We start from the raw sequence: 25,772 nt of genomic DNA on the forward strand, positions 1-25,772 counted from the left end.
GGCATTTTTTTTGATTGCAGTAACAATTTTTTATAAAATTCTGGTTATTCAAATAGGAACCTGAGAAATATCCCCAAAAGTAAGGCATTTCAGGTTTTACTACACTTTGGTCATTTTGGTCCCCAAATGTGATCTATGCAAACACACACATACAATCTTAGAGTTAAACAGGAGAAGGGATTACACTGGGTCCCCCCTCACTCCTCCCTTCCTCACTCCCCCCTCCCTCCCCCACTGCTGGCTGGCCGGCCGCCACTCCACCCAGCTGTGTGATAGTGCTCTGCACCACAGACTGGCTCTCATTCTCCTCTCAGACGGTGGAACGGACGCACGGAGCACACTGTGGGATCAGCAGCCAAGCTGAGCCGGAGTGGGGAACCCTGATCTGCGAAGCCTAAGGACCCAAACGGAGAGTCCCTTGCCGGGGTGGAACCCAGGAAGCTAGGGAGATGCTGGCCACAGAGTGAGTCACCACAGAGCAGCATTGTCCTGCGGCTCAGCAGGCCAGAATCACCAGGATGGACCTGTGCTGTTGAGGAAGGGGGCTGTTTGCTCTCTGTTACTGACTGTCTGTGCAGTGAGAGCTCCAGACAGAGGATTACAGCCATGAGCCAGAAGAAACGAAGATCCAGCACGTCCTTTAGGTGGCACAGATCCCTGGCTGTCCTCGTGCCCTGGAAGAAAGGTAAAACACCAGTGGTCCTTCTGTTATGCATGAGCATTCGGCATCCCTTCTGTGAAGTTTCTATCTTCTATAAAGTTCCTGTCACCTATAATGCTGGACATCACTCGGGTTGTGCCTGTCATGGCTGAAAAGTGGTCTTCTCATTTTTCATTTTAAGGACAGGAAGTCCAGGAAGACCATTTAAAGCGAGTCATAAACATGTTTTAGTCTATTATTCTGACTAGGGTACGTGAGTCTGACACTGTTTTCCAGCAAGCATTCTGTGGGAGAGCGGGGGAGGAAATGATTGTGTAGAGACTTTTCCAGGTATTGTTGGCATGTGAGATTCATGCCTGTGGTATGATGTAGACACAATAGAAGATGTTAGGTCAAAAATGACTATCGCATTCCTTCACTTAGCTCCAGCCCAAACTGTGATCTGCAGGTCATGTACAGCTTAACCTGGCTGGTGTAAGGATGAGTAGCTCCCTCCGACACCCTGTTTGTTTACCGTAAGATGCCCCCACCCCACTTGTTAGCTTTTGTGAAGGAATCTAATCCTTTGCTTCATATGGTGGTGTCTGTATGACCCCCACATCCGATGGGAGCGGGACAAACAAGGTGGCCTTTCCGTGCCTGTGTGGGCCGACGCTCCGCGTGTGGCCACCCCCATAGAAGCTGGCAGCCAAAGGCCCGTCACCTCTGCATGATTAAGTCGTCACTGGAGCTGACGACAATGGCAGCGGTGCCTCTGCCAATGACCACAAAATCATCCCAACCTGAAATCTGAGTCCCAGTAACTCCACAGGCAGAGCTAGCTGGGGTGGATAAGGCAAGTGTAAGATGACACTGGGGCATCCTGTCAATCAGTGCAGCATTTCTCATGGCGGGTAGCTCTGGCTTGGCACACAATGGAGACCTTGCCTTCAGGGCTGTGTTGTGAAATAAGATTTTTCGGAACTATGCATGACACATGCACTGAAGAATCTGAGCACAGCAGCTCCAGCGGGAGTGGAGTTCAGATGATGATTCAGAGTGTTTCTCAAAGTGACGGGTGGTACCGATTAAACCTGCTGCAGTGTGACCTAATGTCCAGAACCCTGGTCAGTGGTCCCTCCAGTCACAGCATTGAGTGTTATTTGGTTTTCCTGGTTCTGTCTTGCCCTCTCCTCTTCTCAGAAGAAAACAGGTTTAGCTGCTTACAATAACTACCTCTTCCATGAGGGGAACAAAGTGTTCATGATTATGTGGGACCCCTGGCTAGTAGGAAGAGAGATGAACGCGTTAGCACCTGCACAGCCTGAGGCAGCAGGTTGCAGCCTCAGTGCTGAAGCACACCGAGAGCCCCACTAGGAGCAAGGATGAGATCCACTGGATGATCTCTGCTGGGCTTTTTCACAATGTGACTTACGTCTGTTAGTCGGTGCCAGAGACAGGGGTCTTTGTGAGTTAGGCAGCTCTGAGGTCTTAAGTGGAGTTACCTCTCCTGCAAATTCTTCCCTTATCCACTTCGTCAGATAATGGAGGGGGGGGGGGGGCTCCTAGACTCCTGGGCTAACGGAGTACACCCAGAGACCCCGGAATGGCAGCTTCGAATGGATGGTATGAGGTGGGTCAGAGCACCTGGAACATAGTAACCCCCTCCAATCCCAATTAAGATGACATTTTCATTATAAGATACTATTTTTCTGAGAAGGAAGTTATTAATGGTCCATAGTGTTGAGAAAGTTGTTCCTGTAACACATTTGAGTGATTAAGTACACAGATAAACAGGAAGACCTGTACACCACAGGGACAGCATGCTGCTGGATGATAGCTTCTTGGTGACACAGTTTGTCCTGCCCACTCATATGGTCTGGACCACCTGCTTCCATTCAGCCCCCATGTGTGCTACTTTTCAGCCTCTGCCTGGTTTTTCTCCCTTTTATAGCTCTGTAAGTGTGCCTGATTCCCAGCAACCCCCCACCAGGGATCACAGACACGATAAACAGCCATTATACGTGCTCTGCCTTCCTCCACCTCGCTTGTATTTAGAAGGGCCTGCCAGCATCTCTATAGAGGACTGACATACAGAAATACCCAGGCAAATTTAAGACTGAATATCAAAGAAATTAACACAAGATAAGATATACTTTATTGATCCCGGGGGAAATTCTGTGTACAGATACATCCATATGGTGCAAAACAACTGCAAAAACTGCACTAGTAAAAAGGACACAGTACAAAGAGAGAATATTGTGCTGGAGTGGGGGATTGTACATTGGGAGGAGGTGTTACAGTATCCCCAGGAGCACTTAGCACGTCGTGTTCCAATGAGCCAGTGGCTAAAGGTGATCCAAGAGAGTGCCCTCTGGAGGCGGGTGAGCAGAATTGTTCATAATATCCATGAATTGTTTGGAAGGGGTTGGTTTCATTTACAGTATGATTACTAGTGACATTCTTCTTACGGGAAAGAGGCAGGCTTTCTGCATGAAGGGATTTCAGAGTCCAAGGCTGTTCACACCCCCCAGGGCTGACAGAGGATCGGAGTGTCACACACAGCCCATCATAAAAATAGCTGGCTGGCCGGTAGGAGCGTGTTTATGACCCTGCCTGGTACACAGGGTCACGGGGCATCGCCTCCTGCTGGCTATAAGGTAGAGGCAGATACAAATACCCCCTTGGGACACTTACAGTGGTTCTTAATGGCCACGAGCACAGATCTTATCATAGAAGCCATTATCTGTAATGCGCAATGTTGAAACTAAATAAAACAACTTGCAAACAGCTTTGATTATTATAGTTTCCTGCCCTTGGCCTTGAGTCATTCCAGTCAGTCCTCACAACAATGTGCAGATATGGACCACGTTTAAACTGCAGGTTTGGAACGAGAAAAAAATGAGAATGAGAAAGTGCAGCAAAGAGAAGCCTCCGTCTCTGAGCATGTGCAGGTCTCTGAGCATGTGCAGGTCACAGGCCAACACCTCAGGCTGTGCTACTCCCTGTTCAGACATCTGCTAAAGTCCCTCTAAATTATTTGAAGGGGGTGAGGGGGGTGATGAATCTGCTTCAGGCTATGTAGCCCCCCCCCCCCCACCTCTTTCTCTTCCATACCTTAAGATCCATGGCTGCTCAGTCTGATACTGCTGGCTTTGTGGACCCCTCCTTTTCTCTGGGCTGGGATGTTTGTTTTGCAACAAGGGAAAAATAAATACGATGAGTGGCCACACTGCCAGCGAGGTGTGAGCGCAGGAACCCCCACCTGTGCACCAGGGCCCAGCACCGGCTCCACTATAATGGTCATATCAAGCACCAGATGTTTCTTTAGATGAAGACATCACGCTGTTTTTTTTTCCTGCTAGAATGGTACAATAAGAGCGCCTGTAAAGTTAATATCATGGAAAATTACAGAGATGCATCACTACTGGTCCACAAAACAGCTGGGCAGGCTCTCTAATTGGATGGAGAAGACAGTGACTCAGTGGGGAAAATGAGAAACTGAGTGTGATTACAGGGGACCTAGTGTTTGTTTAGTCTGACAGTCAGCAAACATCTGCGTATGTCCTCAGCAGCGTCAGATGTTTAAATCAGAACAGGTTTGACCTCAGGTGTGCACAGATTTAGGTAAAGAAAATTAAGGTTTAAATTATACTCCTCAATTTGTCTGCAGGTCTAAGGATAGCAAGGAAAGCCGCTATAACCAAAGCTGCATATTTGGTCCCTTGTACACCAAGGAGACATTTTTTTCATTGTTATAATAAAAACAAGATGTCTGAGCTGTTTATTATTCACTGAGTGCTGAGCATTCAGGCTTATTTCAGTCATTCTATTAAATCCCACATTCTTGGATATTGGGATTCATTCGCTCATTGTCAAAGAGGCTCACCTTCAGTTGATAAAAGACTAAGTTTAGGAGCACCTATGAATTTGGGGGTGTCCTAGGCATTATCATCTACAAATATATATACATTTATATACAAAACCAGTTTCTCTGAAAAAAATTAGCTGTACCTTGACCTTCAGGCATGTTTTCAAAATGCATGAAATAGTTGCTCTATTAAATTCTTATGTTGCTCCCCCCCTCCACATACTTTTGTAAATAGGTCTAAATAATATCACATTTGGACTAACAGGCTTGATGAACACAGCATGTCATGCAAGCAGTACATACTTCACTGGAAGAGAAACTAAGAAGCTCTTCTGCTCCCACACAGACAGGTGAACCACATGAAGTCTGGTTGGGATTAACCAAATGGCTATTTGGGCATGTGACCAGGAGCACTGTGTCCTCAGGGGGCACCAAGCAGGGCAACCCCCCAGTCCCATTCAAAAATGTCCTTTGATTGTATATTGTTCTTTTAATATGGCACTCTCTGAAAAACCCATGGAACATTTTCCTTGTTAGATGCCTTTCTGAATTGCATGAGCCACCAATCAGCTCAATTTCTTCCTGACATGATATCATGTTTGCCATTACCCAGGGTCACTTATCGATCCCAATCCAGCCCAGTGTAATGGTTGCTTCTCCTTGCATCTTTAGCTTGTCTGGGCACCACCTCCAAATGTCTGCCTTCTGTTGTGAACACAACTGTATCGAATGGCAGACTTCATATGTCTTATTGTGTTCAGGGGCCATAGACAATAGGTAGCCATGTATTAGTGAAATACAGAGATGGTTTCGATCCCTGCTTATTCAGCTGCTTAGGGTTCTTTTACACAAAGTGTCATACTTATGGAACCCTTCATGTTTTAGGCCAGCTTCATGGGTGGGTGGCAGATTTCAGCCTTATTGAAGGGGGGGTGGTGACAGGTATGAGGGCTCATATCCTGCCGGCATGGCCACTGGCCCTCCTGAGCATCCCGTCTTTTTTACACATGCCTCTGGTGTGTGCCCGCTGCTGGCCCCTGTGATGTGGAATAGCTCGCATTCCAGCCTGCCAGGAAGCAGCCGTGGGGCTGTTTGATCCTCCCGCACCAGTGGCCAGTGGCTGGCCCTCACTGTGCTTATTGAAAGTACTGAGGGATCCGAACGGTGAACAACCACCATGGCTTCCCCACTGCAAGCGCCACACACTGTTGTGCTAAAAGATTCATGTAAAAATGCAAAAAAGCATGACTTGGAGAAGGGTCCACAGAACCAAACTGTGACATAAGATAACATCTCATGCATTATTCCTGGGACCTGCACTGACTAACAGTGTAAGATAAACAAACCGCACTAACAGCTGAGAAAATCCAACAAAATCCTTTGAATTCTTATTTAGGCCTTTTGAAAGGAAACACAATAGGCCTCCCAGCTGGTATCTGATATGAGGCAACTCAGTGCGGACTGACTTGATAAAGGCAATTTATGGATTACTAACACAGTGCTGACTTTGTGAATCATCTGCACCCCTTTCTATCTTCCAAGGTGGTGAACAAACCAAGTAAGTCTCTGTGTGGCTGTTGGTGTCTTTAGCTTGGATCCTTTTAGGATCTGTGGCATCTCCATCCCTACTTGTGGTGTCCAAACATCATGGAACTATAACTTATAACTTCCTTATTCTTTAAACAGATTCAAACACAAATTTGGTCCACCAGCTGTGACTGCAGCATGCCATTAGGCCTATAGGTGTAGCGCTCAGGCCTAAGACCTGAGAATTACTCAGTCCTCACAAACCTGCTGCTTCATTTATAACACATGAGTTTCATTCATAAATGGCAGCACTGGTGACAGTGAAAGAGGAGTGGTATTCAGAGCCTGACCACAGTGAGAGTGATCATGCAGTGCTGCAGGCCTACTGTGTTGGCAAAAAACAGGAAACACAGGAGGCATCATCCAGAGTTCATCTAGGGAAACTGCTTCCACTAGGAACTCCGAAGAAGGGAGCTTATACTCACCATGTCTGTTCTTCTAAATTGTGCTTATTGCCCCTTTCACTGGCATGGCTCACTAATTTGTTGTTTTTTTTCTAATAAACTTCAGAGGTAATCCATCTTCTCATTTCACAATCTTTATGAGTTTAAGAGGAAGCCAAAGTGTGAGCAGACTGTCTTCTCTGAGTACAGTAAACACGAGCACAAATGCTACGTAATCTGTCATAAGGAAACCATGAGACTGTTCAGTTGCCCCACCTAGCATTTTGTCAGGTCAGGAGGGGAAGTGGGAAAATTGCACTATTGTTTTAAATTGGAATGAACCTGAGCCAAACTAGAGGCTGGAATGATCTAAGGCGGCTGAAATGCAGTCATTGTTTTTGCAGAACGGCGGACCGATCCAAACACAAGGCTGTCACAATGGACCTTCCCTGGGTGAAGCCTGGGTGTGGCGCCATTTTATCCATGCATTACTTTCTATAAAGTCTGGCCAGGAGTGGCCGAGCATTTAACGTTTTTAATGTTGGAATGCCACTGAAAACACTGAAATAAATATCAGGCAAAGTTACAGTATTAGATTGTCCTGCTGGTGGAACAATAATTAAGGGTTTTGTTTCAAAAGTAATTGGTGATTTTCTGATAAATAAAGTTGTGGCAGAACTAAGCTTGATTTGGGGAGGAACACAGCTTATTAAGGCACAAACAGATGAAGAGGATAACAGTGTTCCTAACCGTTTGTGATGAAACACAGTTGTCATGTTGACGTAGCCACTGTTTATACTTCCTCAAAGTCATATAGCAAAATTTATCTTACACCCTTCCTGCCTACTGGCTCTGAAAGGCTACAAAACAGCTAATTAGCCAATCAGAGTCCCACACATGAGTGTGTTTCCTGTCACTCAGCTTTTAGTGATTTACCCAGTGATTTTGCTTCCTGTCAATCACAATGGTCCCATGTCTGTGTTTGCACATTGTTTGTCACAGGAGTAGCAGGACAAGAAAAAGACTTCAGTTAGACTTTTGGCCTTGCTGGTATCTTTATGAAGCATTATGTTTTTAAATGCTGCCTGTGGCAGCCCAGGCTCCCAGCTAACAGGGAACATTCCTAGAACTTTAGCCAACATTATGTGAAGGTCCTCTCGAAGTGGGCAGAAAACGTTCACACTATAATAGTAACGGGAATGTTATTTCTACGTTTTACATTTTAACAAAAGTTCTGTCAATGTCAGCACAATAACATTATTACCTGAACACAATTAATGTTGAAAATATTGTTTTATAATAAAATATAATTTTATAAAAGCGCTATTTGTGTATACTACAAATGCACCATCCAGCCTTGAACCCATTACCTTTGAGCTATAAAGGAACACCGTTACTGCTGTACCATGTCCATTGTTTAATTTGTATATTATTACTTAGTTCTGGTAGTAGTTGTAGGATGGGGATAATGTTCTGAGAGACTTTAGACGCTTCCATTCCTTAATTGTAACACTCGGTAAATATTCCTAGAATGAAATCCCATAAGCAGGGCTGAAGGTAAAAGCTGCTATGTGAAGTTTTCTGCTCAATGCAGTCTGATCCTAGGGCCAGTGTAAGGCTATTATGACCTTATAGTGCAGTCAGAGTATCCGACTTCTCTCTCCAAATTCAAAGTGTAAACGGCAGGTGGTTTCCAAACCTGCCCACTGATGAAACTTGCTCAACTATTGAAGCTGAAAGACCAAGTGCAAACAATCGCAGTGAATTTAAACAAGCTCTGCTGAAATAACGATTTAGATAAATATTGCTGTTCCTAAGTAAATACATACCATACAAAATCCGAAGACCGGTTAGAGCAGCCCTTCAGGAAGACAGGCAGTAGCTCTTTGATAAGAGAAGAAAGTAATAGAAAGAGATTAATAGTAAGGAGAGAGACCTGATTCAGACTGTAAAGTATTATATTTCAGTCAGGGGAAGAAGAGATGTTACAACTGAGTGCCTTCCGTAATGGCCTTACATTGGCCCTAGGATCAAAGCCCAAGCTGCCAGGCTGCGACAGCAACAAACAGAGTGTGTCCTGAGTTATTTGTGTGTCCCCAGGCTGAAGAAGGCTGGATTGTATAAGCCTGGTCTTCATGTTTCAACACTTCCTGCAGCGGAATTTTCTCATATCTCATCTTTGAAAGGAAGTGTTTTCTGTTCGTGGTCAAAGAACAAAAATGTCGGCATGGAGTTCTGAGACAGAGTATAGGGGAAAAAGCATAGTAAACGAATGTATATAGGCACCATTTTGTAAATACCTGTTAGAGTAAAACACCTATTACATTTCAAAAAATGGGGGACTTTCCTAAAAACCCCTCACAAAGCCTATGATCAGAAATCTTCTTTGAAGAGTCTAGCGTACTCCTTTACTGATTCGTTGCAGTTCTTGCGCTTGGTCCCTTGTGGAGCCCTTGTGTTCTCTCTGCAATAGAACGCTCACTTATTGGCGTTCGTTCAGGAATTTTTCAATCCATTTCATTTCAATGAGCACTAAGATGAAACAGAATGGAGGAGGAATTTGGCCAAAAGGTATGAAAAAGATAAAAAACAAAGCCGATTATAGAGACTGCCAGGGTCTATGGATTGTCTGTGCTGTGTACACACGTATAAAACATTACATCTCAGGTGCTTACCTACATGCTTCTTCTGTTTGTTTTACTTTAGGGAAGGGGGATGTGGTGCTGGAAAGTGAGGTGGTCCTCACCAAGATTAAGATCTTTAACAATTTCCATGAGAGACTATCTGGTGCCGAAGACTCTTTCTCAACTATATCCATATCAGCCTCGGAGCAGGACATGTCGGAGCCCAGCAGAATCTTGGATGAGAGTACAGTTCCTGGTTCCTCTGAGAACAAACCACCAGCGCCTAAGTCTGAGTACCTGTCACTATTCCCCGATTCCCAGATAACAAGGTTGTTTGAGTATGAGGACTCTGGGGTCGAAATGCCCAGCGGAGCAGACTCTCCATCCACTCCCACCAGCTCAGAGCAGAGTTTTGTGGTCCACAGCAGGGAATCCTCCCACAGTTTGGAGGACATCAGTACTCTGGTCCCAGCTCCAGATCCTCGTCTTCTGCTGGAAAGGTGCCCTGTGGCTGAGGAAACGGAGGACTCCCTCCATCTAGCATCAGAAGTCAAAGACCATGACCTGACTACACTGGAAGCCAGGGTGAGCTTGGAGATGACACCGGTGCAGGCTACCCCAATGATGGAAGCTGCAAAAATGCAACAATCTGAGACTGAAGCCTTGAGGGACACCTCTAAGGAACTTGAGGATGCTGTCATGACAGAGGCAGCCACAGAAAGCCCCCTAGAAGAGGGCAGGATAGTAAGGAGCTGTAACTCCACTGAGGCCCTTAGTACCCTGCCAGATGTAGACCTCCAAGAGGAACCTCTGAAGAAGAGCTTAAGCATGGATAGCCTTGATGCATACATGGATGAATGCTGCAGGCTCAGTGAGGTAAGGATAACCCCGCTATCCATTATGTACATTATCACTCTCAGTAGATTTTTTTTCTAATATTTTTATTCTATGCATTAAATCATTATTTCAAATACAATATTAACTACTTATGTTCTCTAGATGAACTTTGTTTACAGTGGCTTGAAAAAGTATTCATAACCTTTGAACTTTTTCACATTTTGTCACCTTACAACCACAAACTTAATTTTTTTTTTTTTGAGATTTTATGTGCTAGACCAACACAAAGAAGCACATAATTGTGAAGTAGAATGAAAAAGATACATGGTTTTCAAAAACGTAATCAAAGAAAAATCTGAGAACTGTGGCGTTTGTACTCAGCTCCCCTGTGTCAAGCACCAAATATAAAGACACATGAAAGCTTCTCAAAACATGGTTTCCCACCATAGGAAACCACTGGAACTTATTGGCCAATGAACATAAATCCTGTTTTCTCAGTTTTTGTAACAATTTTAGCACGTTACCTCAGCACATAGCATCCTTTATCTGGTGGGGGCCATGTGACATCAACCATGAGAAACCATATCCGTGGAATTGAGAGCATAAAGGAAGTTTAGTCAAAGGGGCAGATTTATGCTTCCTCCAAACAGTCACAGCTCGTACTTTTTTGGGTGGTGGAAGAAAATGGTATTTATGCTCCATGCTATTACATTTAATTGCCCTGGCTGCACCCCACTCCCACCCCCACCCTAGTGGTGTATAATTGCTGAATTTACAAGAGCCCCAGTGAACTAGTATGCATGCAGTTACAGGGAGGCAACAGTGACATGGGGAACAGTGCAAAGTCTGAATGTAGAAAAAAGTCTAATGTATACTGAAACATTAAAGCATGAACATCACCCCACCCCACACAAACATCACCGCACACCACAGAGAGAACACCACACCCCACACAAACATCACCGCACACCACAGAGAGAACACCACACCCTACACAAACATCACCGCACACCACAGAGAGAGCACCACACCCCACACAAACATCACCGCATACCACAGAGAGAACACCACACCCCACACAAACATCACCGCACACCACAGAGAGAACACCACACCCCACACAAACATCACCGCATACCACAGAGAGAACACCACACCCCACACAAACATCACCGCACACCACAGAGAGAACACCACACCCCACACAAACATCACCGCACACCACAGAGAGAACACCACACCCCACACAAACATCACCGCACACCACAGAGAGAACACCACACCCCACACAAACATCACCGCACACCACAGAGAGAACACCACACCCCACACAAACATCACACACAGCACCCAAAGGTGACAGAGGTCCAGTCAAATTACAGGACACATTTGGTTCCCCAGAGCAGTACAGATACACAGTTTTTTTCAATTGCAGATACATTCTGCAATACTGAAGCCACCTTCTGAAACCTTTTCACACAGTTGCCATAACGTCAGTTCATGTGGGCTAAACTGTGATTCATTTCTCATTGCTTTGATACGAAATGCATTCAGTGACTGTCAGGGTCAATGGCCAATGGTTTCTTACTGTACAAAATAATCATCAGTAATAAATAAATAAAAAAAAAGACAAAATGTAGTATTTCAGGAAATGCTACAGAAACAAAATACACTGTGCATACACACACAGACAGGCCTGTACTCATATCTCAGTATACAGTACTTGTATTTTGTGGGGACCACTCATTCACTTCTACTGACATTTTTAATTTTTTGATTGCAGTCACAGATTTGTATAAAAATTGAATTTCCCAATGTGGACATTTGGTCCCCACAATGTATTGTTTACCTGGACCACACACATGAACACACATACACAGGTTTGTAATTATATCTTTGTGGGGACTCTCCATTCATTTCTATGGGGAAAATTCTAATCTCAGCATGACGACCTTAACACCTACCTAGCCCTAACCTTAACCATACAAAATACAAGACTTAAGCATTTTTACTTTTTGATTGCATTCACAGATCTTTGTGGGGACCTGAAAAATGGTTTCCACAACGTCAAAATAACAGATTTATATCACAATGCGGGGGACATTTGGTCCCCACAATGTCACATAAACCTGATCCACACACAGACGGTGACAGACAGACCGACACACACACACTTGCATTTGGTCCACATCTATAGTAGTAGTGCTGCTAATCCATCCCCTCCTCTGTATCAGGCCACGAGTTCTCATCCACATCACATCTGATATCCTCTTTAATGATACATTCACGGTGGCCCCTCTTGGCAAAGCACCTGGTTAGAGAATCACCTGGAATAGATGCCTGCTGTGTTTGGTCTCTTTTTTATTTAATTTATTTTATACTGTATCATGTCAGTTTTACAATACATTTGTAAGGGTCTTAATAGTACTGTAGTACTATTTCATTCAGTTTTTAAATGATGAACAGTTTTGGGACCAGTATGTAAGCATGTGCAAAATGGTTTCTAAAAATGTTTTGATGGTGGTGGATTTTGAGTGAGAAAGGCCTGGTTCATGGGATGCATGAGGGGCATCTGGACATAGAGCTGGAGATCATAAACCTTCCACCGCCATGCTGAGAACAACTCTTTGATGGGGGTTAGGAAAGGGGAGTGTTGTGGAAGGTGTTGGACTGTAAATTCTGGATGTTGATGAAACCAGTTTTGGACCAGAGGAGATCAGTGGAAACACACTTTATCCCAGACGACAATGTATGGCATCTGGTCCATTTGGAGTGCGGCTATTACGATATTGTATAGTCTGTCTAAAAATGTGAGAATGGGGGCAGTATCGTAAGGACCCTAGTAAGCATGGTGGAGGAGGAGCCCTTTTTGTGTCATGGCAGCGCAAAAGGTAATGTTACCCCCACATTATTCTGGTACACTGCACATAGCTCTGTGGCCAATGATGTGTCTTCCTCTTCTTCTGACTTTTGCGAGGTTAAACCCAGTTTCATCAATGTATATAAACTCATGTGGGAATTCTTCAGCATCCATTTGCAAAAGTCTCTGAAATACAGTAAAAGGCAACATTGTGTAGTTTGATATTGGTCTATCATACATTAAATTTACATGCAAAAAAGTTATGCGTGCAGTGCATAATGCTACAAAAAAAAAGAAAAATACTTACCCCATGAAACCGTGGCCCCAAGTACAGTTAACCCCAATAGAGGCATCCAGAGTCAAAGGGGAAGCATCTGAGAGGACTGTATTGAGCAGATTTATGATTAGATGATGCTGTGATGTAAAGTGGAATGAGGGTGCCATGCATCTCCTGGTACAGCTAGTAAGCCCTGTATTATATGCATTTACAATGCACTAGTGCAGTGGTTTCCAACGCACCTGATGCAGATAATCGGGCATCTCAGTGGGATGTCAGTATTAGAGCCAACTTAGCTTCGAAGTCGCTGGCTCCAATACTTATCTGTATCTGTGTATTAAATTAGGGCAGCAGCTAAGCTCTGTAGGAGGGTAGATCTCTAGTAGCAGGGCTGGTGATCACTGGGCTAGTGGGAGCCTGGCTGCAGCCATCGCAATCTGCAGAAGGGCCATTAGCCATGCAGCACCTGACTGCACTGAGCAGCTGCGTAAATGGTGACTGCGAAGACTGCACAGATGTCTGAGCAGACCTGTAAGGCCATGCTCTCCTGCCTCACATGCAGGCACCTTAACTGGTCACACAGTACAGGTGTCAGATCGCTCAAATTACTGGCATTTTTACCCAAATAAAGGTCCTTTGATGGTCCTGTGTGCTGAGGGGGAATGGTAGCAGTTGTCTAGGGGCCCTGCGGTGTGCTTTCTGCTGACCGGCTGTGCTGACAGGCGGCTTGGTCTGCCGGTCCGGCCTTTATCATCACCTGTCACTAGAGCTAATAAGACCATTCTGGGGCAGAGCAGACTCAGCTCTGCTCGGAGAGAGGCCTTCGGCAGGCCCTGCCAGCCGGCCTCCTCCTGCTTACATGTACTTTTCAAAGGCTCCCTAATCTGATTGGTCTGTGGGAAGTGACTATGACACAGGGAAATTGAAGTGAATGTTCCCACAGAGCAGAAGGACATATCTCATCCGCCAGGATCTCAGCCAGCAGTGCAGATGAAATGGGAGGAAAATCACTCACAGACTCGTTAATGAGAAGTATGAAAACAGTGAGGATAGACAGCACAGAGTTATGTAAACATCAGGGGCTGATTTTTGACAATGCTATCTGAGTACCTGCCCACTTCCTTCAAGATGAGTTCAAAGCTGTTTTGCAGCTCAGTGAGGGATGTACCTACAGTACAGCCTAAAATATAGTGAGGCATTAAGGGAGGGTTATGAGCACCAAACATCACCATGTGCCAGACGCTACAGGTTCTTCTAGATTCTTCCAGCTGCAGTTAATAAAGCCAAACATATAAAACACATCTCATCATGGGGGGAGCGTGCTCAGGCGGAGACATCATGCTGTACTTGCAATTTAAGAGACGGGTGGTAAACGTGCTGGGTGACACCAGCCCCCTCGCTGGAAGAGAGCACGGCACGTTCCCAGATAACAAGCGGCATGAACATGATTCGGTGGGGATCTCAGCCGAGCTTCAAAACATCAACAGAGCTCAGAACAGGCAGAGCAACTGTCTCCAAACAAAGCAACCTTGGTGCTGACTGACAGGCTCACGGCACGTGAGCGGCAGCCAAAACCCTCACAGCAGACAGATCGTTTGCATCTATAACCTATAACCTGTAAAAAAAAAAAAAAAAAAACAATCAAATAAGGTATTGCAGCGATAAACAGCCAATTACAGACATAAAAAAAATCGATGCTGTGTTATGGTTCTGTTATATTATTTTTGTAAGAATTCTTTCACTGTTTTGAGAATCCCAGATATTTGGAATAACAAATCAGAACCGATTCGTGGGATGCGCCAAACAAAGATGATAGAGCATTTAATAAGTGACAAACATCTGGAAGGCCTTTTGTAGACACTGTAATCAATGCATAGACGATAGCAACTATCTTGACTTCACCAGCCGTCTATGTGTTAATAGTGTAGAAATGATACATATGGTAAGTAATATGATGATGATGATGATGATGATGATAAAATTCTATTTTATTCATATACAACAACCATTATATATACATACGTATATACATGCATACCTGCTTATATAGGTACACACACATATGTGTCCCGCAGACAAAATAAACAAAATAGCTTAGGCACACTACCATATCCCAGTCATGCTCCCGCAACTCAAGCTCACTGCCATATCTCAGGCTCACTCCTGTATCTCAGGCACAGTTCCATATCTCCAGTATGCTCCTATATCTCAGGCTCGCTCCTGTACCTCAGACACGCTTCTGTATGTGAGGCACACCCCCATATCTCATGCATAGTCCTGTATCTCATGCACACTTCCGTATCTCAGGCAGGCTCCCGTATCTCAGGCAGGCTCCCGTATGTCAGCCCCCCTCCCATATCTCAGGTTCATTTCTATATCTCGGGCACCCTCCTGTATCTCAGGTACGCATCCTCATCTCAGGCTCACTCCCATGTCTCAGGCATGCTCCAGTATCTCAGGCACCCTCATTTATCTCAGGAATGCTCCCATGTTTCAGGCATGATTCCTCATCTCAGCCTCACTCCCCTATATCAGGCTTGCTCCCATATCTCAGGCTCGCTCCCATATCTCAGGCACATTGCTGTATCTCAGGCTTGCTCCCATATCTCAGACACTGTCCTGTATCTTAGTTACGCTCCCACATTTCAGGAACGCTTTTGTATCTCTCAGTGCAGTCAACATCTGGCATCCCATTCCTGTAGAGTATAGTCATGCTTGGAAAACAGGCAGTGGAAATATCCATCAACAGGATAGAGTAGAGCTCACTCTTTCCATCATTGTCTCAGAAATTCACAGCATAATTTGTAATATCCAAGGTTTCACAAATGCCTGAGCATATACATGAATTGTACAATAATTTTGTATTTGTACCTTATCTACTACAACTGACTGATTATCTGCTATGAAAGTTCAGTCACATGTCTTTAGTCGTAGTGGAGTGATACAACATGTTGCATTTTTACTAAAGGTGTCATGTCATGCCCACTGTGCATGCAGAGCTATATGACAGGATGTCAGGCTGGTGTGAGGCCCAGTGAGACAGTCATGGCTCAGCAAGTGGCCCAGACCAAACAGTACCTCCCCAGAGGAAGAGAGGTGCAAAGAAGGGCCTTAAGGATCCTAAGCTGAGGCAGTGATATGATCACACAGGAAGTGCCCTTGACAGCTTCCTGCCTGCTTGAGTTCTCATGCCTTCTCCAAGTACAGCTTGAGGCTCTCTTTGGCTTCTTTGTGGCTAAAGGCCCACAGCAGCAAAACTCACTCCGTAGCATCAACTCTACAGTGACCAGAACCCCATCAGAATGTCCATTAGAAGAGCAAAGCAGGGCACCACATCCCTGGAGACTGCGAAAGCCCTGTCTTGTGGCAGGACTGTGGGATGCAGGATGCATGTTGGGGCAGTGTGAGAGTGTGATATTACCTCCAGCTGATGCCGTGACTCCTTTTCGGCTCCAAAATATTCCTGAGAAGGAAAATCCCCCTTTCACCAAAAACGAGTCACAAAAGACACAGTAAACAAAAATCATCTTGTTTTTCTTTTGGTCTTTTCACATTTGTTTCATGGAATAGAACAAAAAGGAAATAGTTTCCCTGGAAATGGCATGTGTGGATTATGGTCCTGTGGGGTCCAATGGCAGCTGTCCCATCTCACGTTGTACATCAGTACAGTGTACATACCACATGAAGCGTCCAGATTTTGCTCTATTACGAAGGCCTTATGTTTTAGCTAGCCTGCTGTATTATGGCTCACTACTGTACATGTAGGTCTAGAATTAGCTAACTCTATTTTAGGAGTTGCAAAGCTAGAATTATTATTTCTAAGTGACACAAGGAGCTAATTTTTTTAAAGGCATGTTTTGGATTAACAATTAAACTACTGCAATGCAGCATGAAAATGTTGAGATTTTTGTTTATCACTAATAACTGTCTAACTGGGATGATGACCACATCCTCATAGCTTGCTAGCTAGTGATATATTGACATGTATGCTAACATACTGTAACTTTTAACTAATAAACAGTGAGTAAAGTAAATAAACAAGAGCCTAATCTTATGTGTCCAGGTTACACTGAAGACAAAAGATTTAAATCATCACTAGTTATGTTTTTGCTAACTTCCTATGTTTTGAGTTGTTAGGTAACATTATCACCATTATTAGCCTGTGTCTACGTGACAGAGGGAGGTAATCCAGGCATGGCTGACACACTGATTTTCACATTCAGCACAGGCTTGTTGATTTTTGAAAGTGCCAGTTACTGTGTAAAGTTAAACATAAAAAAACGTGGAACAAAAGAAATGTAAAAAAGCGTGTTGATTTAGCTGGGTGTCAGCAGAGAGTAACAATCCATCTATGAGCAGCTGTCATTTCTGCTGCGGCGGCCTGTTCACAGCATCCCCTTCAAATGAGAAACATGATGTCACCACCATCATCCGCTCTGTTAGACTCAATCTCCAAGCTTTCTGGAGGGACGGGAATTGAGCTCACTTCCTGCTTTTGTTGGGCCACTTTTTGGAATGTGGCTATTGTATAAATATTTTCAGATGTTCAAACCATGAACATCTGCGCACCTTCTAGCTGGTGCTGCTCTCTGTTCTCACCCCTGCTCCTGGTGAGGAACAAAGTAGCTGTCTCTCTTCGACACCCCCCACCCCCCGCCCCCCACCTACAGTAAATAATCCACAGGTAACTTTAATCCATCTAAACCCCTGAATCACAAGGCAGCCCCTGCAGACCTGCTCCCAGGGTTCAGGTGGAGGTGGAGGGGGGCAGCACTAGCAGAAGCGGGACCTGCTGATTTACAACCTTCCCCTGGTCTAGGGGGGAATTCCATTGTGACACCAGCTGCTCTCTTATCTATTCAATAGTACCATGCAGTAACAAGACGCTTGCAGTGCTGTCTGCCATGCTGGGATTCCCACACAGCCCCCCGCCCTCTCTTATTGGAATTTAACAGGCATGTTTGTTATGAGAAATGCGTTTCATCCAATCCTGTGGCCAAACTTTGTTTAAATAATGTCATTGTGTGGTAATGGAGGCTGGGCCACAGTGATAGATCTCCTCCCCTCCAGTAGCTCTTAACAGAGATCTTTGACCTCATAACCCTTCACTTCCTTTCTCCTTACAATCTAGATCCAGCGGGCAAAGGCCACTGCAACGGGGTCAGGGCCGAGCTCTGGCCTACGCTACCTGGAGCATATCTGCCAGCTCATTGAGAAGATTGGCCAGCTGCAGGAGCACAACCTGAGGCTCCAGAAACAGCTCAGCAGCCTACAGAAGGAGAGCAGGAGTCAGAGAAACAAAGAGGTATGGTGCCCACCCTATGAGTATGAGAGAAGCTGTAGTCATTCAGGCAATTGCCAGAGGACAGAATATATAAGACCTGGTTGTTATAAAGAAAAAACAGATACTGATATCACCAGTATCTATATCATCTATTGGTTCCAGTGGTACGGAAGCACAGCAATAGAAATGAAAATGGTAAAAACAGCTAGAAATCTATTAGGATGGAACGCAAACAGACCGATTAATAAGGCAAACAACTATGGGGGCAATAAGAGCCACCCCCTTACCTCCTCATTTGAACTTGTGTTGCTATGATGAAAAGTCTTACTTTTATGCTGCAAAGTAATTTTCTCTTGGGGACAAATTATATCTGTCGTTCTGTCTGTCTGGAGGGAGGAAGGTAGGGAGGGATGGAAGTAGAAGGAAGAGTGGTGGGAGAGAAAGAATAAGGAGGATGACAGAGGGAGGGAGAGAAGGAGAGGGAAGAGAGGATGAGGGAGCGATAGCACAAGAAATGGGCAAGAAGGAAGTAAGACAAATGGGTCTGGAACAGGACCGGGGAATGAATAAAAAGACAAGACATTCTGTACCAAATATTATTTAGATAAAAATACGGGTTATTCTCTACCAGTTCTTATTTCAATGCAGTCTTGGTCGATAGCAAAGGACTCACAAGGTTTGTTGGTTAATAAAAGCAGCGAATGATGCCCTGGATGAGTATGACTGAACGTGTACAATGAGCCTTTGAGTGTCAGCCGCACCTGGGCTAGTCATTCCAGCCAGCTGTGTGTTTGAGCTTCCACATTACGCACTTCAAAAAGTGGGAGGATCATGGGAATGTGGCTGAGGCTGCATGCAGGGCTGATACCCACCTGAAAGTCCTCAACCATGTTCTCTGGGGTTCCAGCAGGTGGCAGAGTACACTGAAACACTGTGCTGACACCACTTTAGTCAGCTGACATGCTGGTGATCATTTTGTGTCAAATCATGGGCCCATCTGGCTGGTGACTTGCCTCCTCATCTCCACACATGGGGTTTCTCCATATGCATACTTGACTGTATTTGTGTTCTTCTATATTGTTTTTCATCATCTTCTATTGCCAAAGACCAGTTCCAAAACTCAAGAACAGAAGTAAAGAGGAATGAAAAAATCCCTGGATATTGTTCTTGCCCTTCCTCAAATATCAAGAATGCATTGTTTGCATCCTCGTCGAATGAGACCGGTCCCATGATTTATTGTGCCCCAAATCCTTGGGAGGCAGCTGGTCTTTCTAGGACCACAAGTACGATCTTTGCTGTTCTTGGTATTGAGAAACACCCACAGCCTGAGACTGGGATTTTCTCCTGGCTGCGACTGGGTAAAAGCAGCATTAATAACAGGTGGGACGTGTGTGAGGGAGGAGGCCATCCACAGTTGGAATTGTGGATGCTTGCCTTCTCTGGAGAACACAGAGCTGCATTCCTCTTGTTCCTTTCCAGGATGCAGAGTGACAGGGTTGTCGTGGTCATGTTTCCGGAGGGGAGATCACCCTCCTTTGTCTGCTAATTGTACACACATATGGGAAGCTCTTTAGAGGTGGATAGGGCTCTGTGAAGGGAACCTTTAGCCTGCTTTGTTCAGTGATTGAGTTGAGAGCTTTGCCTTGTCCTCAGAATTTGGGAAGCGTCCACATGACTCCAGTATACTGTAACTGTGGGAGATCTGTTAGATGAACCAGAACAAAGCACTTGGAGTAATCAATAGTCATGCATCACACTGTTTACTCCATTACTCAGGAAGTGCAAACATTCAGAGATTATGTAACTGAAAGCAGGATAAGCAGCCTAAGAGTAATGGGCCCTTCCAGCGGACACAGCACTGCATTCCATAATTAAAATTAATTTGTAGGTGAAAGGCAGCTTCACCATTAAGAGAGGGTCTTATAGTCTTGAGAATGTTAAATATGTTTCATGAAATGCCTCAAAGCAATCAAAAAACTGTAATTGAGCCTTGAATGCAAGGGTACCTCAGAGTTCCTAGTGTTTGGTGGGTAACATGGAGGCCACAAGATCGTGGCTCCATCACGTCAGTGTGGCACAAAGCCCTGAATTCCAAGTACTCTGCTCAGCCACAGCAATGCAAACCATCAGCGAAGAGATGACGTCCTACACTTGTGTTCTGCAACCTCTGACCGGACACAAGGCAGTCCAAATTCGCATGGCTAAACATCTGGCCTCTCTTTTAACCATAATTCATGTTTAATGATTTATTTGGTGTCCATCAAGCTGCTGTGTGTTTATCCATCAGCCCATTTTCATTCTAATGATCTAATAAATACTCTGGCTGCCGCTACTGCAGTCCGAACCAGATGATGCTGGTGTGTGGAGCACTTTACAGACAATGCTAACCTAGAGCAGATGTTGGATGGGCCAGATCTGTGCTGCCAATGCTCATTCCACAGCACAGAGTGAATAGCAGGGGGACCTTTTCTGCTCTGTTTGGATTAGCAAAGCTTTTCTGCGTTTCTTTTGAGTGCCATTTTAGTCCTTTGGCTTTTGAAAATTGGGCAGATCTGTTGAGTTGCCCACTGTAGCACATCAAAAAAAATAAGGGTCTCATAACCTGTAAAAAGAACAACACTACTGGTGAAGCTGGATAGCAGCCAAGGTGTCCACATCAGCCGCCAATGAAGGTTTCCTCAAATCACAGTATGGCGTTCCAGGGTTCAAGGGTAAATACAGTGACAGGAAGTGACATGAAGTGACATAGGCCTAGGCTCACCACAGCTGTTCCCCCCTTGGTTCCCCCAGGACCATGTCCTCCAGCAATGCTGCTGTGGTGCTGTCAGCCTGGGCTTCCAGGAGAACAAGAGGTATTCAAGCAGCCTCACAGTTTCCAGTGGCGCACTGTCTGACCTGTCCACCATTCCGGAGGTCTCACGCCATAGCCACAGAGGTGAGCCAGCACCCCTAAACTGAGCCTGGGACATCCAGTGAGCCAATCACCATGACTATCACTGAGCTTGGGACATCTAGGGAGCCTATCACCATGCATCTTTGATAGCAATCACACAAGTGAATCTGAGCTCAACCACACCGCACCCATACTGGCATGAAGAGGTTTTCCTGCCCATTCTGAAGCCACACTCCTCCCGCCAGTTACACCAATGCTTTTCCTCAGGTGAATGACTGACGTGCCATAACAAGTTTATGCTGGAATGTTCTACCCCAAATATCATAGGTGTACAGTATTTATTGGGTTGAACAGTAGAACAAGCAGAGGTTCACAATGCTGGCAGGACATGCATATCCTGTTCATCCCCAGCCGCTCACCCTACCAGCACATCGCCACTGTCACCTAAGCCATTTCCCTGAAACCTTCCTGCCTGATTTGTTTTTGGATTAGCTCATATTGAAGTATAGGGGCAGGTCTTACAAAAAGACTCATATTTAATATCAAAATCCTGGATGGCTGGCATCTTGGTTGTGAAGCTTGCGCCCAGCGACCCCGCTGGTTCCAGCATCCTCCTGCGGTCCACCCAGGAAGAAACCCAAGCGGCAGGAAAGATGTTTTCCTCACACCAAGATAACAGTGGGGCAGAGGAAGGGGTGCCGTTAGAGAGTAGGGGGAGGCTTCCTACAGTCAGACTGTTGATGCATATCGAGTCAAGGGGGGAGGGCGGGACCTCTGTTTATTTCCCGCTTTCTCTGCTCCCTCCATGACTAAACAAGATGGTATCTCATTTCTGCACAGAGGGTGAGGGTGGATGCCACCCTGTGGTGTCCTTGAGGAGTAATGGCTTCAACAGGAGGAGCTGTACAGAAGGGGAGACCAGATACTTCTGTGACAGCAATGAGGGGATCTCTGTCCCTCACAGGCGGGTAAGTAAAAAATCATTCAGAGCATCACTGACAAAAACAAAGCGCTGACTTCTGTGCAAATCTGTCTTTATTAGTAACCCAACTTCAAGTTCCTTATCAAGGACAAAAAAAAAAAAACAAGTTTCCATCACAACATTCCTGTTTCACGCAGACATAGAAATTGTATTTTCCAGATTGTTTCCTTTGGCCATGGCATCATTAAATGCTGATCTGTACTACTCCCACCCTCTACCTCCCAGGCAAGCGAGAACCAACACATGTGGGGCAGGATGAAGGAGATTGTGAAGAAGACCAAGCTGAGAAATCACAGCCGGCTGAGCTTGTCCTCCAGCTCCCTGAAGAGTTCATGCCCCCAGCTGTACCGGTAGGGCTTGGCACTTTGGTGTATTCTTTAAAGAATTTATAGGAAATCATCCATGTCGGGTTTGAGCTGCACCAGGCTGGTCTCCTCTCTGCTGAAGGTCTCACCAAGCAGCCAAACACAGGCGTCTTCCATTGCGCCAGAACTTCAGTTTGGCTAACAGGTTACCATATGTGCTGAACTGTGGCTGGCTCTAACAAGGAATCCCAGTGAGTTGTATGGCATGGGAGTCGCCCCGCAAAGCCACTGCGCAGATGGAATCCTCTCATAGTGTCCCACATGCAATGAAAGTTAGTTTCCAATCCCTGGGAGGAAGGTGGGCGGTATGTGAGAGGGTGAGGTTCATTCTCCATCACCCAGGGAATGGTGGGTGCCTAGGAGTGACTGGTGAAGGGTTGTCAGGTTTTAGGTATGTGGGGGAGTACTTTAGTACTGTCAGTGCTTACAGAGGCCTCAGCACAGATTCTCGAGCTATGCAGCGTCTGGCACATGAGTGGTCTTCTCACTGTCAGAGGATGTCAGGAGGAATGAAAAACAATGCGTGAAATAGTGTAATGCGTGGGAGTGGGAATGCGAGCTGCCAGCGGGACAGGACGCTGAATACTGGTATCTGGGCTCCCAACACAGCTGCATTGTGCTATTTCAGCCTGTGGAATTATGGGTAGCTGTGCTCCTGGATAGTTTAGTGCCCAATTCTCATCTAGCTTTTTGTGGTCCCTCACAGCCCTGACCTGGGACCAGTGGAGTTACCCCGAAGGAACAGGAATTCAATGATTGTTTTGGGGAATCAAAGCAAACTGGACTTCCTCTGGCCCCACTAATGTCAGCCAGGTGAGTTAAAATATAGTTTAGCGACACATCAGCGTGCTGTAAGAAATGAACTCTTACAGAATGTAAGAGAATGTAACAAAATGAGGGCTTTGTTTTCCATCATTTCACACACGCCATGAATCGCAGGCTCCTTTGTTTTCATTCAGGAGCCAAAGAGATGTTCCTCAAACTGGAAGCTACTAAAGGAAGAGATTAAGTCAAGGTGTACAGGAAGTGGACAAAAATATTGAAGGAAGAGGAATGAAAGAAAAAAAGCGAGAAAATAATCATGTGACAGAGGCTGACGTACCAAAATGGTGAAGCCAAAGCATGCAGGAGGAGAAAGGGTGCGTTCATGGAGGGATGCCTGTTTTTAGCGGAAGTGTGCAATCACCTCTTCCGAATGTCCAGATTTATAAATACATTTATTCTATTTTATTCTAAAATGAATTTATATTTCTTTGTAATACAGACTTCTGTGAATAATTATAAATCATTCCAGAATTTTCTCAGCTGCACACTCAGCATATTGGTGTTATTTTATCTTTGTCAAATCTAACTGTTGTTAAACCAGCGAAGAAGCCAAACAGAGCTGCAGCTTCTCTTCTCCTGAGCCATTACCTCTTAGCACAATTATGTTAGAACGTCCGTCACTTGCTGAGCCATAAAATGTAGCCGTCTGTGAGTTCCTTTAGCGGAGGGCTCTTCTCTCAACTCGTTTTGTTTGTACTCGTTGCTTAGCGTAACTCAACCCAATCAATGAGATCTCCGCTATTTACGGTTGTTTGTGTGTTTCACGCCTAGTCCTGACTGTCAGTATCACAGTATCACAATCTGATGTCACATTTCTGAAACCTCATATCTCTCACACACAATCCAGTCAGGTTCCAGTTTTTTTTTTATGACACTTTACTGCTCCAAATGGTACTGCAGATGCACACCAGGCATTGCCATGACCCTCGTTATGACACACAAAACAGGGCCTGCCGCTGCCACAGATGTTCCAAATGGAACATCACCAATCCGTTCAACCCTTTAACATTCCAGCAGCAGTTCAGTATTTTTATCAGTTTTTTATATCCTGGCCAATCATCCTGGGGGAGCTCTAATCACTCAGCAAAGACCTTGTGCCCGTACCCCTAATGTTACTCCTGTTATATACCATATAAATAACATGTGTCTAGTACCGCACATCCACATACTAATATTTTGTGATTGTTTCATGAAATATATACATTCACGTTGTTTGTTTTGAATATGCCATCTGTCTGTAGTATGTGGAGGAGGCAGATGGAACCACAGAAGCAGATGGAATCACACGTTTCATTAGTGTGGTGCACAGTAGCAGAGGTGAATAGTTGAGGTCCAAAAAGTACTAAATTAAGACCAAGGTTTTGTCTTTATTAATATTAAAGGTACTTCAACGATCCAGTTTTAATGATTTGAACGTACACATAGTCTGTTCTTGCAAAGGAAACAGGTTTTGCTTTCAGAGCCAATTCCCTGGCACCCCTTAATTTATTTTTATCTGGTACAACCAATATGAACTTCAGGACTCTGTGTGTTAGCAGCATTCCAGTCACACATGCTCTGTAGGGTCCACAGTTATGCAAATTCACCTTCTTTAAAACTGGAAATCAGGGTGGTGAAAAATTTGTGTTTTAAGTCCATGCTGGGTATTAGTAGCAACTGAAGAGATGGTACTGATGTGACTGATGAGTTCAGCCCCCAGGCAGCTCTGTGACAGTATGAGACGGTATGACGGTATGCGACGCAAGTCCAACTGAAGCCAGTTTAATTACACTTAATTGGTTGCTGGAAACTGTCTACTGCTTAACATGTCAGTCGCTAATATAGCAAGGGGGTGGCCATGCCCACGCAGACCACAGCCATGTGGCAGTCAGCCTCGTTGGGCCTGGCTCTTAGCTTCAGACATCTTTCCGTCGTATTTACATTTTATTAGCAGCATTTTATTGTCTGCTGCAGTAACACGAAATGTATTCACGGCAAAAGTAACAGTGCCTGACTCAGTACGTCTGATATACTTTCAAACTATCCCATATGTGAACATTCAGTCCGGTGTCTCTATGGATCATACCAAAGCAGCAAGAGCATATTCTACACTGAATAGCTATTTTAATATACTATGTATTTATCTAAGTAATTTAACCACTGTGGTCTTCTGTGTAAAATTGTGTTTGATTGTCTGTGGTGTCTACACTGTTTGACTGTAGAAGACTGCATTATACTGATATTGAGGGAAAAGACTCTCATCTTTTTTAATGTATAATAAATGTAACGGATAAAATGTTCCACTGTTCATATTACATTTTTATGGTATTATTTTTCAAATAAAGCTGAGATATTTCTAAAGTGT

The 25,772-nt window shown here is 44.8% G+C and overlaps 1 protein-coding gene across 1 annotated transcript; it reads left to right on the top strand.

The window, feature by feature from the left end:
- Nucleotides 1-255: 255 nt before the first annotated feature.
- On the top strand, nucleotides 256-25,772 carry si:ch211-250c4.3 (uncharacterized protein LOC100535981 homolog). The gene is made up of 8 exons (XM_049008797.1): nucleotides 256-685; nucleotides 9,188-9,981; nucleotides 18,211-18,384; nucleotides 21,154-21,298; nucleotides 22,097-22,224; nucleotides 22,464-22,588; nucleotides 23,310-23,416; nucleotides 23,563-25,772. The coding sequence occupies exons 1-7, from the start codon at nucleotides 607-609 to the stop codon at nucleotides 23,404-23,406; spliced, it is 1,542 nt and encodes a 513-aa protein (XP_048864754.1). The 5' UTR covers nucleotides 256-606; the 3' UTR covers nucleotides 23,407-23,416; nucleotides 23,563-25,772.

This window comes from Brienomyrus brachyistius, chromosome 3 (genome assembly GCF_023856365.1).
Source record: "Brienomyrus brachyistius isolate T26 chromosome 3, BBRACH_0.4, whole genome shotgun sequence".
NCBI lineage: Eukaryota > Metazoa > Chordata > Actinopteri > Osteoglossiformes > Mormyridae > Brienomyrus > Brienomyrus brachyistius.

What these genes read in the sequence shown, in the direction of transcription:
- si:ch211-250c4.3 (XM_049008797.1), top strand. Translation starts at nt 607, where the DNA reads ATGAGCCAGAAGAAACGAAGATCCAGCACGTCCTTTAGGTGGCACAGA. An exon ending in CTCACGCCATAGCCACAGAG is followed by an intron (nt 21,299 to 22,096) that starts GTGAGCCAGCAC and finishes ATTTCTGCACAG; the next exon opens with AGGGTGAGGGTGGATGCCAC. An exon ending in TCTCTGTCCCTCACAGGCGG is followed by an intron (nt 22,225 to 22,463) that starts GTAAGTAAAAAA and finishes TCTACCTCCCAG; the next exon opens with GCAAGCGAGAACCAACACAT.